Raw genomic sequence first — 12,793 nt, 5'->3', positions numbered from 1 at the left:
TACACAGTTTGGAGGGCGGAACAGGGAGGAGGCTGGCAGCGTGAAGGCAGGCAGGTTGCCATTCTGGCTCCTAGGCCAAAAGCCTCGCATCGATGATGTGGAGCGTCGGCTTATGGTGCTGAGATGCTTTCTCTTGTAAGCCTGTGCAGGCGGGCTGGAAATATCTTTCCGTGGCATTGGCTGCTGCAACTGTGGCTGATGCTGCCGCCGAGGATGCGGCTGCTTGACATGCAGGTGCTGGCATATCCCTGGCAAATGCAAGCGCTTAGCCAGCCGGCCGGGGGAGCACACGGGGCGCATACGTAACATTACGTATCGCAACGCCAGCCAAGCTCAATGTGCTAAAAGCAGACGGAGCACTGCGAGGAGGCAGGAAGCCAACGAAGCCATGTGTGCGGAAATAAACCGATCGCATTAGTTTCCATGCCAAGGACACCCTGCCACACACACACACACACCTACACATATCCGGCTTATGCCAAAAGTGGGCACAACACACCTTCATACATACATGTACAGCCCACACCCCAATACTCACTTGAATGTCTCGTAATGATGGCGATCCATGTTGCCAGTGAGAAAATCAAAGACGGCCATGTCCATAAGGTCGTAGAGTCGCCTGCCCTCGTCGTAGGGTGGAATATCTCGGACCTAGGGCGAAAAATCCAATGGAGATGACTTGGTTTGCGAAAATCAAATGCAAAATTAAGCTGCAGCTGTAAACGTGCGGCCAGCTAGCTAGCGGGCGAGCAAAGTCTTAATTAAGTCAGCTCCAGTTGCCCCAGCTCCGACCACAATAAAAACATTTGCATTTCAATCGAGTTTAAATGCAAATTAAATAAAAGAAACCGCACTCAAAGTAGCGGAAGAGGCTGGAGCTGAAATAGAAGTTGGAGATGGAGCAAGGATCCAAGCAAAAATATACATACCAGGGCACAATAATTGGCATCTGTCTCCCATTGGGCCTTCTTCCGTTTGTGATAGGACCGTCGCCAGGGATGCCGCCACAGCTGTTGGGGAAAATCAGAAGACAGGACACAAAATCAATTCCCATTCCAAGCGAAACATCCAAGCGAATTCGCCGAGTGCCTGCCACTGTCTCTATCTCAGCGACTGACAGTCGGGGCAAAAAGTAAAATGCAAGAATATTAATTTTGCTTTATGGCCCGCCCTTTTGCCCGCCCCATCGCTCCCCAGCGAATTCCTGCAACTGCTACTGCAGCGAAATTAATTTTGCTTAAATTAAATTATTTGCCCGGCGCTGGCCAAGGCAGGCAATAAAACTTTCGCATCGCAAGGCGAACGCACCCCTCCTCTACTTGGTCGGCCACCGCAACTTACCTTCCGTCCCTGGGTTAACGGGTGGCGGTTGGCGTTTGATTTTTTTTTTTTGGTGGATCGGGTTGGGGGCAACAATAGCGACAACAACAACAACGACAACAGGGAACAGGAACATGAACAGGAACAGGAACAGGAGCGGTAGTGGTAGCGGTAGCGGTCGCGGCAACCGTAACGAAGGGGAGCAGCAACAAAAAATATATATGAAATATATAAAAGAATTAAAAATAATGCTGGCGGGATAGCAGCACACACAAAAATGCATAATAATATCTCGGCGCGTTGGCCGCGTCTTTTGCTGAGTGGGCGTGGCAGTGGAGTGTGTAATGACCGGAAGCGGAGGCCGAGCCGAGGCCAGTGGCGGCGATGGCGTTGGCTATGGAGACGGAGGCGGTATCCCGGAGGGCCATTCCAAAGGGGCCCCCCAAAAGAATGCAGCTGGCGGTGCAAAGCAAAGCAAACAGAAAGCACATACAGACACAAGCACAGGTAAAGAAAAAAATGCAAACTGAGGAAAAAGCAACAAACTACGGTGCTGGAGAAGAAAAAACTATAACAAAAGCAAACTTAAAGCAGAGAACTAAGGTAAGTTAACGTTGGCATGGTGACAGCCAACGCGTCGGGGGTCCAAGGGACTAGAAAAAAGCGCTCTTTAGCCTTTTCTTGGCTACCTTGGCTTAGCTTAGCCCGCCTCTAGTCACCAAAAAAAAAATGCATAAATCAAGCAAAATTAAATTTTATAAGAGCAGTGGGCGATGGAAACTGGGCAAGAAAACCAGCAAGAGTAGATAGAATGTGAGGCAAGCAATTTGCAATTTTTGCAAATGCACTTGATAAATTCGCGGAACATGAGACTCCCGGGCGACCGGAAAGAATTTAAGATGCAATGACTTCCATGAAAATGATGACCAACAGAAATGGCAAGCAAGTCAGTTAATTTCAGCTGCTAGAAACTGGAGCGACTGTGAGTGTTTTATTTTCTTATATTTAGTATTAATGGTTAACTCGTCCCGCCGGTAAATTAACACTTTTGAATGTCAGCTCCGGCCAATGCCAATGATTGTTAAATTAAACATCTAATGAATAAGTAAAAGTCATTAAGTTACCAGGCACTTTTGTATGAGTTCCCATAAGCTTGGATTAAATAGAGACACCAATTAGGAAGGTTGTGTTATAAGACATTAGAATTAATGATTCCCAGTATGCACTTAACTAAATAACATCTTTGGTAAACCCTTATAGTGGCCAGATACTCTATTGTTGTAATTCAGTTATCCTTTAGATGGTTTTCCTAAGCATTTAACAAGCGTGCAAATCAAATTTTCAACTTAATTAAAATTCCTCAGTTGAAAAAAGAATATTTTCTCGTTGTTTACTGCTTTCCCACATAGCACGGGGAAAATAAAGACTTGGCCAGGCTTAAAACAGGATACCAGAAGGGTTTCGAGGTAAGAAGGATAGAGGAAAAAACTGTGGGCGCGGGAACGGAGAAAGAAAAATGATCTCTTGTGCATAATTTACAGTTTTGCCTTACGCCAAATCTCAAGTATACACTTAACCATTTTCTACTTGTAAACTGTTTGGGGGGCGAGCCGCAAAAAAAAAGGAAAATAAAGAGAATTATTCCTTTGAGGCTCAGGGCAAGGATACTAAAAAATATATATATATATCTATGTATAAAATAGACTAAAAATAAAATGCCTCTGCTGCGGCAAATCTGTGAGGAACAGATTCAGAGCAAAAAGGATGAGGGACTCATGGCGGTTGGAGAGATGAACCCTTTTTATAGCCATAGAGCCGCAGCTCACAAAACTGAGACAGTCAAGTCCTGGCGTGGACTGGACTGGGCTTTAATTTTTCGGTAATTTGCATTTAAAAGCTGTTGCCGTTGTCCCTTTTTCCTTTTTTCCGTTTATTTTTTGTGTTTTTCCCCTCGTTGATGGAGTGGACTCTAGAATTTATTAACGCCAGTGACGGAGTTCGGGTTCCTGCATTTTATATTTCATTTTACGCTTTACCAGATGCTGAAGAACTGATACAATATTTTTGCTCTTAATTCCACGGCCAAGCGAATGAATGAAATTGGAATAAAGTGCCCCGCTGAGGGAGAGGAGCCGTCGGGGTCCGGCAGCAAACAAACAAAGGATAAAAAGGAGCATAAAAAAACAACACAAAAATTATGCAAATTAAAAGTGAGTTCGTTTCGTTATTTAAAAATTCCCTCTTACCCCGCCGGCGCTAAGCCCTAAGTGGGTTGTGTTATTTCAAAACCCCGCGGCCCGGTCTCTGCCCCAATTAATGGGCTTATGTAGTTCTAGGCACTGACCATCCGCAGAGCCACCCACATTTTTGAGCTCACCTGTTGCGAGCCATACAGCTTACATGCTAAGTAAATAAAGTGATTTGTTATTTGGCCGGCCCGGCCCGGCCCGGTCAAAAGCTCGAAATTGGTAATGAAAGCGGGCGGGACCACAGCAAAGAAGCGAGCCAGCGTGGAGCATAAATTGTAATCTGGCGCAGTGCTGAAGCTGTCTGTGCATTAATCAAAAACCACTTAGCCAGGTCCACAAACATGGCCAGCATAGACCCCATTCCCACCATTTCCCACATTCCCCCATTCCCATGCGTGCTGTTGGATGCGGTAAGCTGGATGTTGGATGTTGATTGTTGGATGGGTGAAGCGTGTGTCGTGGGATCGGGCGACCTAGTAAGTTTGGGGGTGTATACATACCTTGCGATTGCCGGACTCAAAGTTGGGCAGGAAGGCGGCGAAGGAGCCCTCCAGCATGTCCGGATTGCCGCAAATGGCATGCGAGGTGTCACAATAGTACGAGCACTTGCCATGGAAACATAAATTCAGAGATGGCGAAACAAAGAACGTCTTCAATAAATTCTCCTCGGCAAGTTGATAAATTTCGGTCGTAATGTTGAGTGTACGGCCAGCTACGGGCATGGCACGGCGGAATCCCAGTATCCTGAAACCAAAAAGACAGAGGCACAAAATCAAAAAAAATAAATATAAAAGCAAGTTCGAAAGGAGTCGAAGCCGATATACCCTAGGATACTAAAGGATACTAAAATAAGGAAACTCATGTCTCCATTAATAGAGAGACTGAAAGATTTGACTGTCTGGATCCTGACCCTGACATACTGCTTCGTGTCTATAATATCTTTGGACAAAATTACAATACCCTCAGCGAGGATATAAAAAAACGAAAATTATGCACGAAATAAAAGAACAACGCAGCAAGGAAACTTTTCTTAATTGGTCGGGGGAATGAAAGAAGTCTGCATGCGAAACGGAATGCGTAATCAAGAATAAGGAAAATACTTCCAGATTATTGTCAGGGCAACGGTGGGGAAAATACAAGAGCAGCCAGGCAGCCAGGACAGAAATAATTCCTTGTTTACTTAAGGAAACCTAGGGGAACAACAATTGAGCTAATTGAGCGAAACCCTAGACAGTTCTTAACAAAAATTTTGATCAATCAAAAGTTGGCTCGCCAATATTTTACCATCACATCCGATAAAAAATATCTCATCCCATATTAAATCTTCTCGAATCTTAAAGGGTTCACATAAGAGGAGATTTATGGATGGGGGTGTGATGGCAGACTGACCAGAAAATATTATCGAAATTATTTGGCAACATGAGCAATGGAGAGTGTTCATTGTCTGGGGGTCGGCAGCAGCCTGAGGTCAATGGGAAAAGGCGATAAATTTATATCATTCACCGCTCTCCCCCAGCCCCTTTTCAGCCACTCCATCACTCCGGAGTTGAGGGCCCAGGACCCAGACCCAGCCCCAAACTCAGACCCAACACTGGGCCATACTACATTAGTGGGCTGGGAGCCCGAAGTTTGCCAACTCCAGAGGATTGGCCAGCCAATCGACGGGGAAGTTGGCCTGGGAGTTGGCAGCTGGGAGCTGGGAGTTGGCCGGATGAATAGCATGTGCGTGCTTGTGGCAGCCACAACAATTACACAAGTTATGACGCCTTATCTAAATTCAAAAATGAGCCAGCGGGCGGCGGAGTGAGTGGCAATTAACCTGGCTGTCAAAGTTTTGTCAAACGCAAGCAGCTGCTAACTATGCAGACAATTCGAGTCTAAATTACGGCAGGACATGGCAGTCCACTTGGCCGGGTTAATTAGCCATGAAAAGGTTGTCTCTATCGGATCTCAGTGCTGGGGATTCGGGCTGGACTCGGAACTCGGGAGTTATGTGACCACATAATTTACATGAGCTGGCGCCGCCGCCACAGCTTTTTCCCCTTTTTCTGCGACTGGCTTGAAAAATATTCTTAAATATCATTTAATGGCGCCATTTGGCCTTGGCCCCTGCACCTTATATGGGTGGGTGCCTCTGCGAGTCTCTCTCTCTGTGTGTGAGAGGGTAAATGTATGGACATTTTTTATTTTATTTGCCTGGCCATCATAAATAATGAACATAAATTGACTGCGGTCTGACCTCAGCATGTGTCCGGGTGTGTGTAAGGATTATTGGGATTCTAATCGCAGAGGGTCAGGCTTCCAAATTGGCAGAAAGTGTTATAAATTTGAATGCTGAATGTTGGCCCAGGGACCGTCCAACATGGCCGACAAATTGGATAATTTGATTGCTTTGTCATGTTCTCCCCCCACGCCCTAAAAAAAAAAAAGAAATAATAATTTTTGGCTGTAAAATGTGGCTGAGACATATATATAATATTTTGAATAATTGCGTACTTGGAATGAAATAAATGCTGAAAAATGCGCTTCTGGAATTCCGAGAATTTTAATATTTAAAAATATCATTTTATAACTCGACCGCTTCAAGGATTCAACACATTTTAGCGAAGGCCGTCGTCGGCAATTGTCTAATTGAATATTTCAAATTGATTTTACAGAATATTCCCCTTGCATTCCGGTCTGTCTCTGCCTTTGTTGATGCGGTGGCCGAATCCATTGAATGCACACCATAAATATTTACGTATAATTGAAAATTAAATTAAAAATAAATAACAGTATGCCAGACATTTACACGAAGCTGGGACTGGGCCATGGGCTATCGTTCGGCTGTGCTGATTTAGTTCAATCGACCAGACCAGGCAGGTAGTTGGACGTGGAACGATTTTCATTGCATAAATAGCCACAGCGGAGTTCTTGTGGATTTAACGGCCCTGGGTTAAATTTCAGCAGCTAAAACTCACCTGTCCAGGTGAAAGGCGGCAATCTCGGCGTTGTGGCGCTCGTAGTCCGTGAAGTAGAAATGGTTGGGCAGCGTTTGCTGGTCCCTCGGAAACCTGCGAAAATGGAAATGAGATGTATCAGTACAGGGTGCGAGGATGCAACATAATGAAATGAATAGAAGCTGCGGGCTTCTGTCACCAGCTTAATGCATTTGCATGGGGCCACTTTGAATTTTCCCACGGTACGCAAAGGTTAACCTGCATTGCTACGTGCCAGCTTAATTACTTACACGGCAACGCCAAAGGAAGTGCAAATTAAAATACGAAAAAAGAAAAAAAAATTGAGACTCTATATAGTATATATTTAAAAAATAAAAACGCTTTCATTTAAATTGCAAATGAACGACATTATAAGGACACTCTGCACTTTGCCAGCTGCTCCTGTGGGCAGTTGGGGGAAACGAGAATCGGAAAAATGCCGGGAAAAGGCGGGAAACGGGAGGAAAAGGGATGAAAATGAGGAAATGGAAGACCAGCACATTGACCAGCAAGCCAACGCGTTTAAATCTCATTAAAAAGTGCATGAATGTTTTAAATTCACAGCTCCCAGCGGCTGGAAGTGCCACCGCAAAACGGCGGCAATGGACGTGGAATTTTCATCGACAGGCCGCAGGAAAGTCAGCGAATAAAAAGCGAAATTTTATTTACTCAGATACGCGAAAAGTGTTGTCGACAAGTGGGCAAAAGTTGCATTCATTACGGTTCTGGTACTCTGCCGGTGAAAAAAAATCGCAGGACAAATGCATTAAGCGGCGACAGACTGAGAAATCTTCTCCGTTGGTGGCCAGCCGTCCTCCTCCTCCTCTGGGTTGGCAAACTCACCGCATCGGCTTCATTAAGGCCTTGATATCGTTCGGGTACTCAATGATCAATTTCAGCTGGGTGCCACCCTCCTTTTGCACTGCGAAGGACATGCAGAGAAAATACAGAGAAATGAATGTAAATTAATCAAGCACTCGAAATTAATTGAAGCAAAAACCGAATTCATGGAATTCGCACTTCAGCGATCACCGTCTGCAATCGGCTTTTAAATTGTTATTGCTACTGCTGCTGCTGGCCAAGACCAGGGTGCATAAACAAATTACACTCGACTAAATACCAATTAAAATGCATTCACGTAGCCCTAGAAAAAAGGGAGAATACACAAATATTGCGTATACGGAACCGCACAAAGGAGACCAGCGCAGTTTCTCCTTTGGCATGCCTCGGTTTCAGATTGTGAAGTGAACTGAACATTTTGATCATTTTGATGCAAAAACAGACAAAATCTGGGCTCTCGGACCGACTATAAACGAAACAAAACCAAATATCCTGCCGCAAACAGACCGCATTTCATTAAAATTCATTTTAAAACAAACACTATTAAAGGGGCGTGTGGTAATTGAGAGGGGTGAGGGAAAATCTGCCCCATAATACTCGTATATATGAATTATGTCTTGAAAGTTTCTCTAAGGCCCAAGTCATGCATGTAAGCCTCTGCGAGTGTGTGTGTTGGACAGAGTGTGTTAGGAGAAGTTTCTGTGTACGCGGCGTATACGTGATAAATGCCTGCCACACAAAGCCAAAGCCAAAGTTGCAGCAATTTTGCTGCCACAGTGTCATTGTTGCACTCCCCTCACTCTCTCTCCAACTTCTTATTTTCCCTTAACTGCAAATGAGTTTTCTTTTTGTCGCTCCGAGCGGCCCTAGCGCTGTTAAAAGTTTATTATTAATAAATTATGAGTTTAATGAATGCGCTGGAAAAAGTTTGCAATGAAAATAGTTTCAGAGCGGCACCTCAATAATACCAGCCGCTAAGGCTCTACATAATTGAGTTAAATGTGCATCTGAGTCCCTGCTCTGGAATCCTGCCGAGTCCTGCTCCCTTTAACAACAAACTTTAGCCGTGCAGACTTGGCCGGCTAGGCCGTCGGGGCCGCCGGGGCCGACCGGTGTATTTATGACTTTACAATCCCGCAAAACGGAAGCAGACTGTCTTACCAACATGCTGTATTGGCAGCTTGATCATGTCACGTAGCACCGCATCCACCAGAGTGTCCTGCTCGCCGTAGAGCTCCTTCTTCGTGATGCGCAATTGGAAGCGCTCCAAATTGCTGGCATTTACACTGCAAAGACATGGAAGTTGAGATGGCATCAGATAGAGTTTGAAAAAGCGGCCAAAAGTGAAATAAGATGGTCGATAGTCGAAATGTAAGTAAGAATCGAAAGCCAGCTGTCGTCGGCAGGCTAAGGGAACCAAGGAAAGCAGCCATAAGGACAATCACCCAGAGAGGGATCCAGAGCCAGAGCCAGGCCAAGAGTAAGAGCTGAGGAACTGCTGCCAACAGGAGTGCTCTTTTTGGATTCCCTCATAAGTATGCCATGCTTTCGGGCTGCATATCAAGATTTCTCACATTGATTTGTCAAAGCAATGCACATCCTGCCGCCCTTACACCGCTGTCATGACAATTTGGTTTGCAAATGCCAAGACATTTTTTCCCCTTCTCCATCCCACAGTTCAGTATCTGCTGTAATCTTTGGTGGTCGATTTTTCTTGCTTCTGCCAGACTGGCAATTGTCGGAAAATATCTTTTCCTCTCCGATTATGCTTTGGTCTCCTTTTGACATGTGCCGCTCACATGGCAAATGCTTTTGTCTTAAGCTCTTTGCAGTTACGCTTTCAGATTTTGTCCAATTTGTGCTGGTTTGAGCGCTGGCACTGCTCTGCCAGAATTTAAGCTGCAAAGTGCCATGCTCTCGTAGCTAGAAGCTCGTATCTCGTATCGTTTGGCATTGCAATACAGACAACATATTATCCCAGTTGGAGCTGCAGAAGCAGCAGCTAAAGAAGCACCAGTCATGACAAATTGAAATGCAAAACTCTGTGCCCTGAATCCTAGATGCGCTGCCATTGGTCAGCCAGACAAAATGAAGAATGAATGAGTAGCAGCAGCGGCGGTGTCTGTTCCATTGTGCATCGAGTTTATCACGATAATGAAGTCATATCCGTTTCCCCCCATGGCTGCTCTCAATGGCGTCTACATAACTCATTCCATCCCCAACCCCCCGTCACTCCCAGCCCTAGTATCCTGGTCTCCGGCTCGGTCATAATTTGCCCGTTGACGGCTGTTATACTTCAGCGCTTAACGCTTTTTATGCTGCCTACGTCTGGCTGGGCTACGTCTTTCTAACCCCGTTGCTGCCTTTTGGCTTTTGTGCGCAGGAAGGAAACAAATGTCTGGCAGCCAACCTTCTTGTGCCCCGAATGACTTTCAATATTTCAGCGTTTTATGGAAATGGTGACAACTTCCTGACTGCCACCTCCGCTTAGCAATGAGTCCACCTTACCACCTTGCCAGCACCACCTAACCACCTTCAGGCTCGACGAAGGCAGGGTTTAAAGCGCCGTCAAGGCCTAAGAGGACTTGCAATCAGGCGGCAATTGTCCTGAGCAGTGATGGCGACCACAGGCCTTAGGAAAGGGCCAACGAAATTGACAAGGGTTCAGTCAGGTTCGTGTGCTGCTCGGTGACAAGGATATCAGAGAAGGATAAAAGTAGATGCCAACTGCCCACGTGCTCTATTTCTGCCCACAAGCACAGTTTTCTAAAACAGGGAATTTCTAAGCTAAAATCGATTTCAGGTTAATGAATGTTTGCCAAAATGCCTAACAGATTTCGAAGATTTTCATGGCAGTAATAGTACAGATTTTCCATAAATTTATTCTTGCAGTGTGCTCGATGCTGCTCTGAAACGTTAGCATACCAAAGTCAAATTTCAGCTCATGTTTCATTTGTCAACTGCGGTGGTGATGGCGTAACCGAGCCAACAGTGCCTTTGACTGTTGGAAGCAGCAGGAGCAGCCTTCGCAGCATCCTCGCCAGCAACAGCCGGAGCTGCGTAATTGATGAAGCCCGATCTGGCCGATCCGGACATTGACTAAGCACTGCCCGCTGTCCACAGCGGCTACACTATATGTGTGTGCCTGCGGTTAGCAGCGGCTTGGCTCGAACGCTTGTAAATGCTTGGCCAATAGCTTTCGCCAGCTGTTGCACTCTTTGGCTTTTGGGCTAGCAACGGCAGCAAAATAGGCAAAAACGGGGCAGAAGAATAAAAATGGGGCAAAATGGAAAAACAAAGCGGTGGCCGAACCAAATTCAAATCCCTTTTGGTAATTGAGTTCAGCGTAAATCAGTTGCAGCGGCCGCCAGTCAACAAAAACCCGAAATCGCATTACAAAAGAAAGTGAAGGCGCTGCTCGAAGGGGCGAGGAATGGGGAGGGCCGAGGAAAGGGCAGCGCGATGGGTTTTAGCATGTTGCACGCCAAAAGCGCACGTGACGCGTGTTCCACAAACACACACGCTGCAAAAACGTATAGACTCCCGACAGCCCACACCCAAATCCCACCCACCCACATATACAGATACTGTATGCTGACAACCGCAGTGACAGTCAGCCCCCCCCCCCAATCTGCCACCCCCTTTTCGCTGCCCACGCCAGTGGTCTAAGCCAAGCGCAAAACTTTGTTATGCAAAGCGTTGACAACTCAACGACGTTGACAACAGCGTACCGCAGCAAGAGCAGCAACGTTGCAAAAAAAAACGACAAAAAAAATAATTGAAAAGGAGATTTTCATATAATTGGTACTACCACCATCCCAACAATCCCCCAGCCACGCTTGTCGCCGCGCTGCCCGCTTGGCATCTGCACGTTCCTGGCGGTTACTTGCGTCAAAAGTTTACTTTGAGTTATGTTTAGCGGAAATTAAATTTATTTATGTCAGCGGAGGCGGGGCAGGGGCTGGCGGAAAGAGCTCCGCTGAATGACGCTCACTAATCAGCTTAATTGCGCTCGGTTTGACGATTTGACAGGATCCGCAAGTCCTGCGTCTTGCGTCCTTCGACCTGAGCAGAAATTGCCATGGTGATGGACAGGAATAAACTTTAGTTACAGCTTCAAGTGGTTTTTAGTATTTGAAAAAAAAAAAACATTGTTAGTTACATACGCCACTAATTATGTTTTTTAACTATTAACTAAACTAATGATAAAATATCAAAAATGGAATCTCAAGAATAAGCCTCTCTTGATGAGGAATCCTCAAACCCGTATCATTATTATTTAAAACTACAGACTTCCTTTGCAGTCCCTGACCGAAATAACTAATTAATGCTATATTAACTTTCAGTTACCACAAAATTCAAGTACGTCCTCGGCAATTCTGCGTTGGTGGAAAACTTTCAGCGCCCTGGATTATGACTGGCCGAGTGACTTGCTTTCACTTGTTGTTCCTGGTGCTGGTCCTGGCCCTGATCCTAGTCCTGCCAGCTCCCACTCCTGCTCCTGCTGCCATTGTTATTGCTGTTATCCTCGGTGTTATACCGCTGGCCGAAGTGGGTACTATAATAACAGCTGTCAGCCGGCATGTCCTGGCCTTTGCTTAAGCCCGGCTGCGATCCCCGCGCCCCGAAACTTCTACCTAAGACCAGTCCCCTCCCTGCTTCCCGGCAGCCCGCAATTATTTCGCCATAAGAAAATGTCAGTAAACTTTTGCCGGCACAGCTCAGTTTTCCCCGTGCAGCTGCGACCAGGACACCGCAGCCGCAGAGCCGCAAGAGTGCTGCTTAGATAGACAAAAAGGAATTCTGGCCAGGGGGCGGGGCACTGCGGGGGTAACAGGACTCTAAGAGGAGGGCAGGAGCTTCCAACAAGGAGCGGGTATAGATGAAAACTTTGTGCGTGTGAAATTTTGCGGCCGGCACGACCAAAGCAGAGCCATCCAATGGACAGACAAGGACTGCAGCCTCGTACCCGACACTTTTGAGTCGAGTTCGCGGAATAAACTCGACGGAGAAAGAAAGTGAAATTAAACTTATATTGTAGCAAGGATAAAACTTTGGCGGCAAGAGCGCGAACATTAAAACCAATGACAGCAAACCAACTGCAGCTGGGATCAGAGCCGGAGAAAAGCTCCAAGGGGCGGTACCAGTGTGGAAAACTTCGCTTTTCCTTCGCCGAAATGTCAGCAAGCTCTCTCGGAGTTTTACACACTCGTCGACATTGAGCATAGTCTTTTATTACTAAGCGAATTCCCATCCTCAAAGTCCGGAGCTAGCTGCCAGTAGCCTGGTAGCCTGGAGTCCGCAATCCGCAACCCAAGAATCCTTTCTATCCTAACCGACAGCTGGGAAAACTTCTCCTGTTTCTCCATTTCACTTCGTCGGGTGTAATTCGCTCGAAATAAGATT

The 12,793-nt window shown here is 46.1% G+C and overlaps 1 protein-coding gene across 2 annotated transcripts in view; it reads right to left on the bottom strand.

Annotated features, from left to right (window-relative positions):
• LOC6501521 (extracellular serine/threonine protein CG31145) overlaps nucleotides 1–12,793 on the bottom strand; it is a 65,622-nt gene that overhangs the window by 1,082 nt on the left and 51,747 nt on the right. The window contains exons 9-15 of one of the 2 annotated variants that reach the window (XM_014911602.3): nucleotides 8,549–8,673; nucleotides 7,391–7,469; nucleotides 6,530–6,622; nucleotides 4,070–4,313; nucleotides 1,342–1,350; nucleotides 930–1,010; nucleotides 539–651 (exon numbers count right to left, since the gene is read on the bottom strand). In XM_014911602.3, the coding sequence (XP_014767088.1) occupies nucleotides 539–651; nucleotides 930–1,010; nucleotides 1,342–1,350; nucleotides 4,070–4,313; nucleotides 6,530–6,622; nucleotides 7,391–7,469; nucleotides 8,549–8,673 (744 nt within the window). The remainder of the gene's footprint in view (nucleotides 1–538; nucleotides 652–929; nucleotides 1,011–1,341; nucleotides 1,351–4,069; nucleotides 4,314–6,529; nucleotides 6,623–7,390; nucleotides 7,470–8,548; nucleotides 8,674–12,793) is intronic. The other variant, XM_001955382.4, reaches the window with a different exon arrangement.

The sequence above is a fragment of the Drosophila ananassae genome, chromosome 2L (genome assembly GCF_017639315.1).
Source record: "Drosophila ananassae strain 14024-0371.13 chromosome 2L, ASM1763931v2, whole genome shotgun sequence".
NCBI lineage: Eukaryota > Metazoa > Arthropoda > Insecta > Diptera > Drosophilidae > Drosophila > Drosophila ananassae.
Note: the sequence above shows the minus strand (reverse complement) of the source record. Positions and strands in the feature narration are given on the sequence as shown.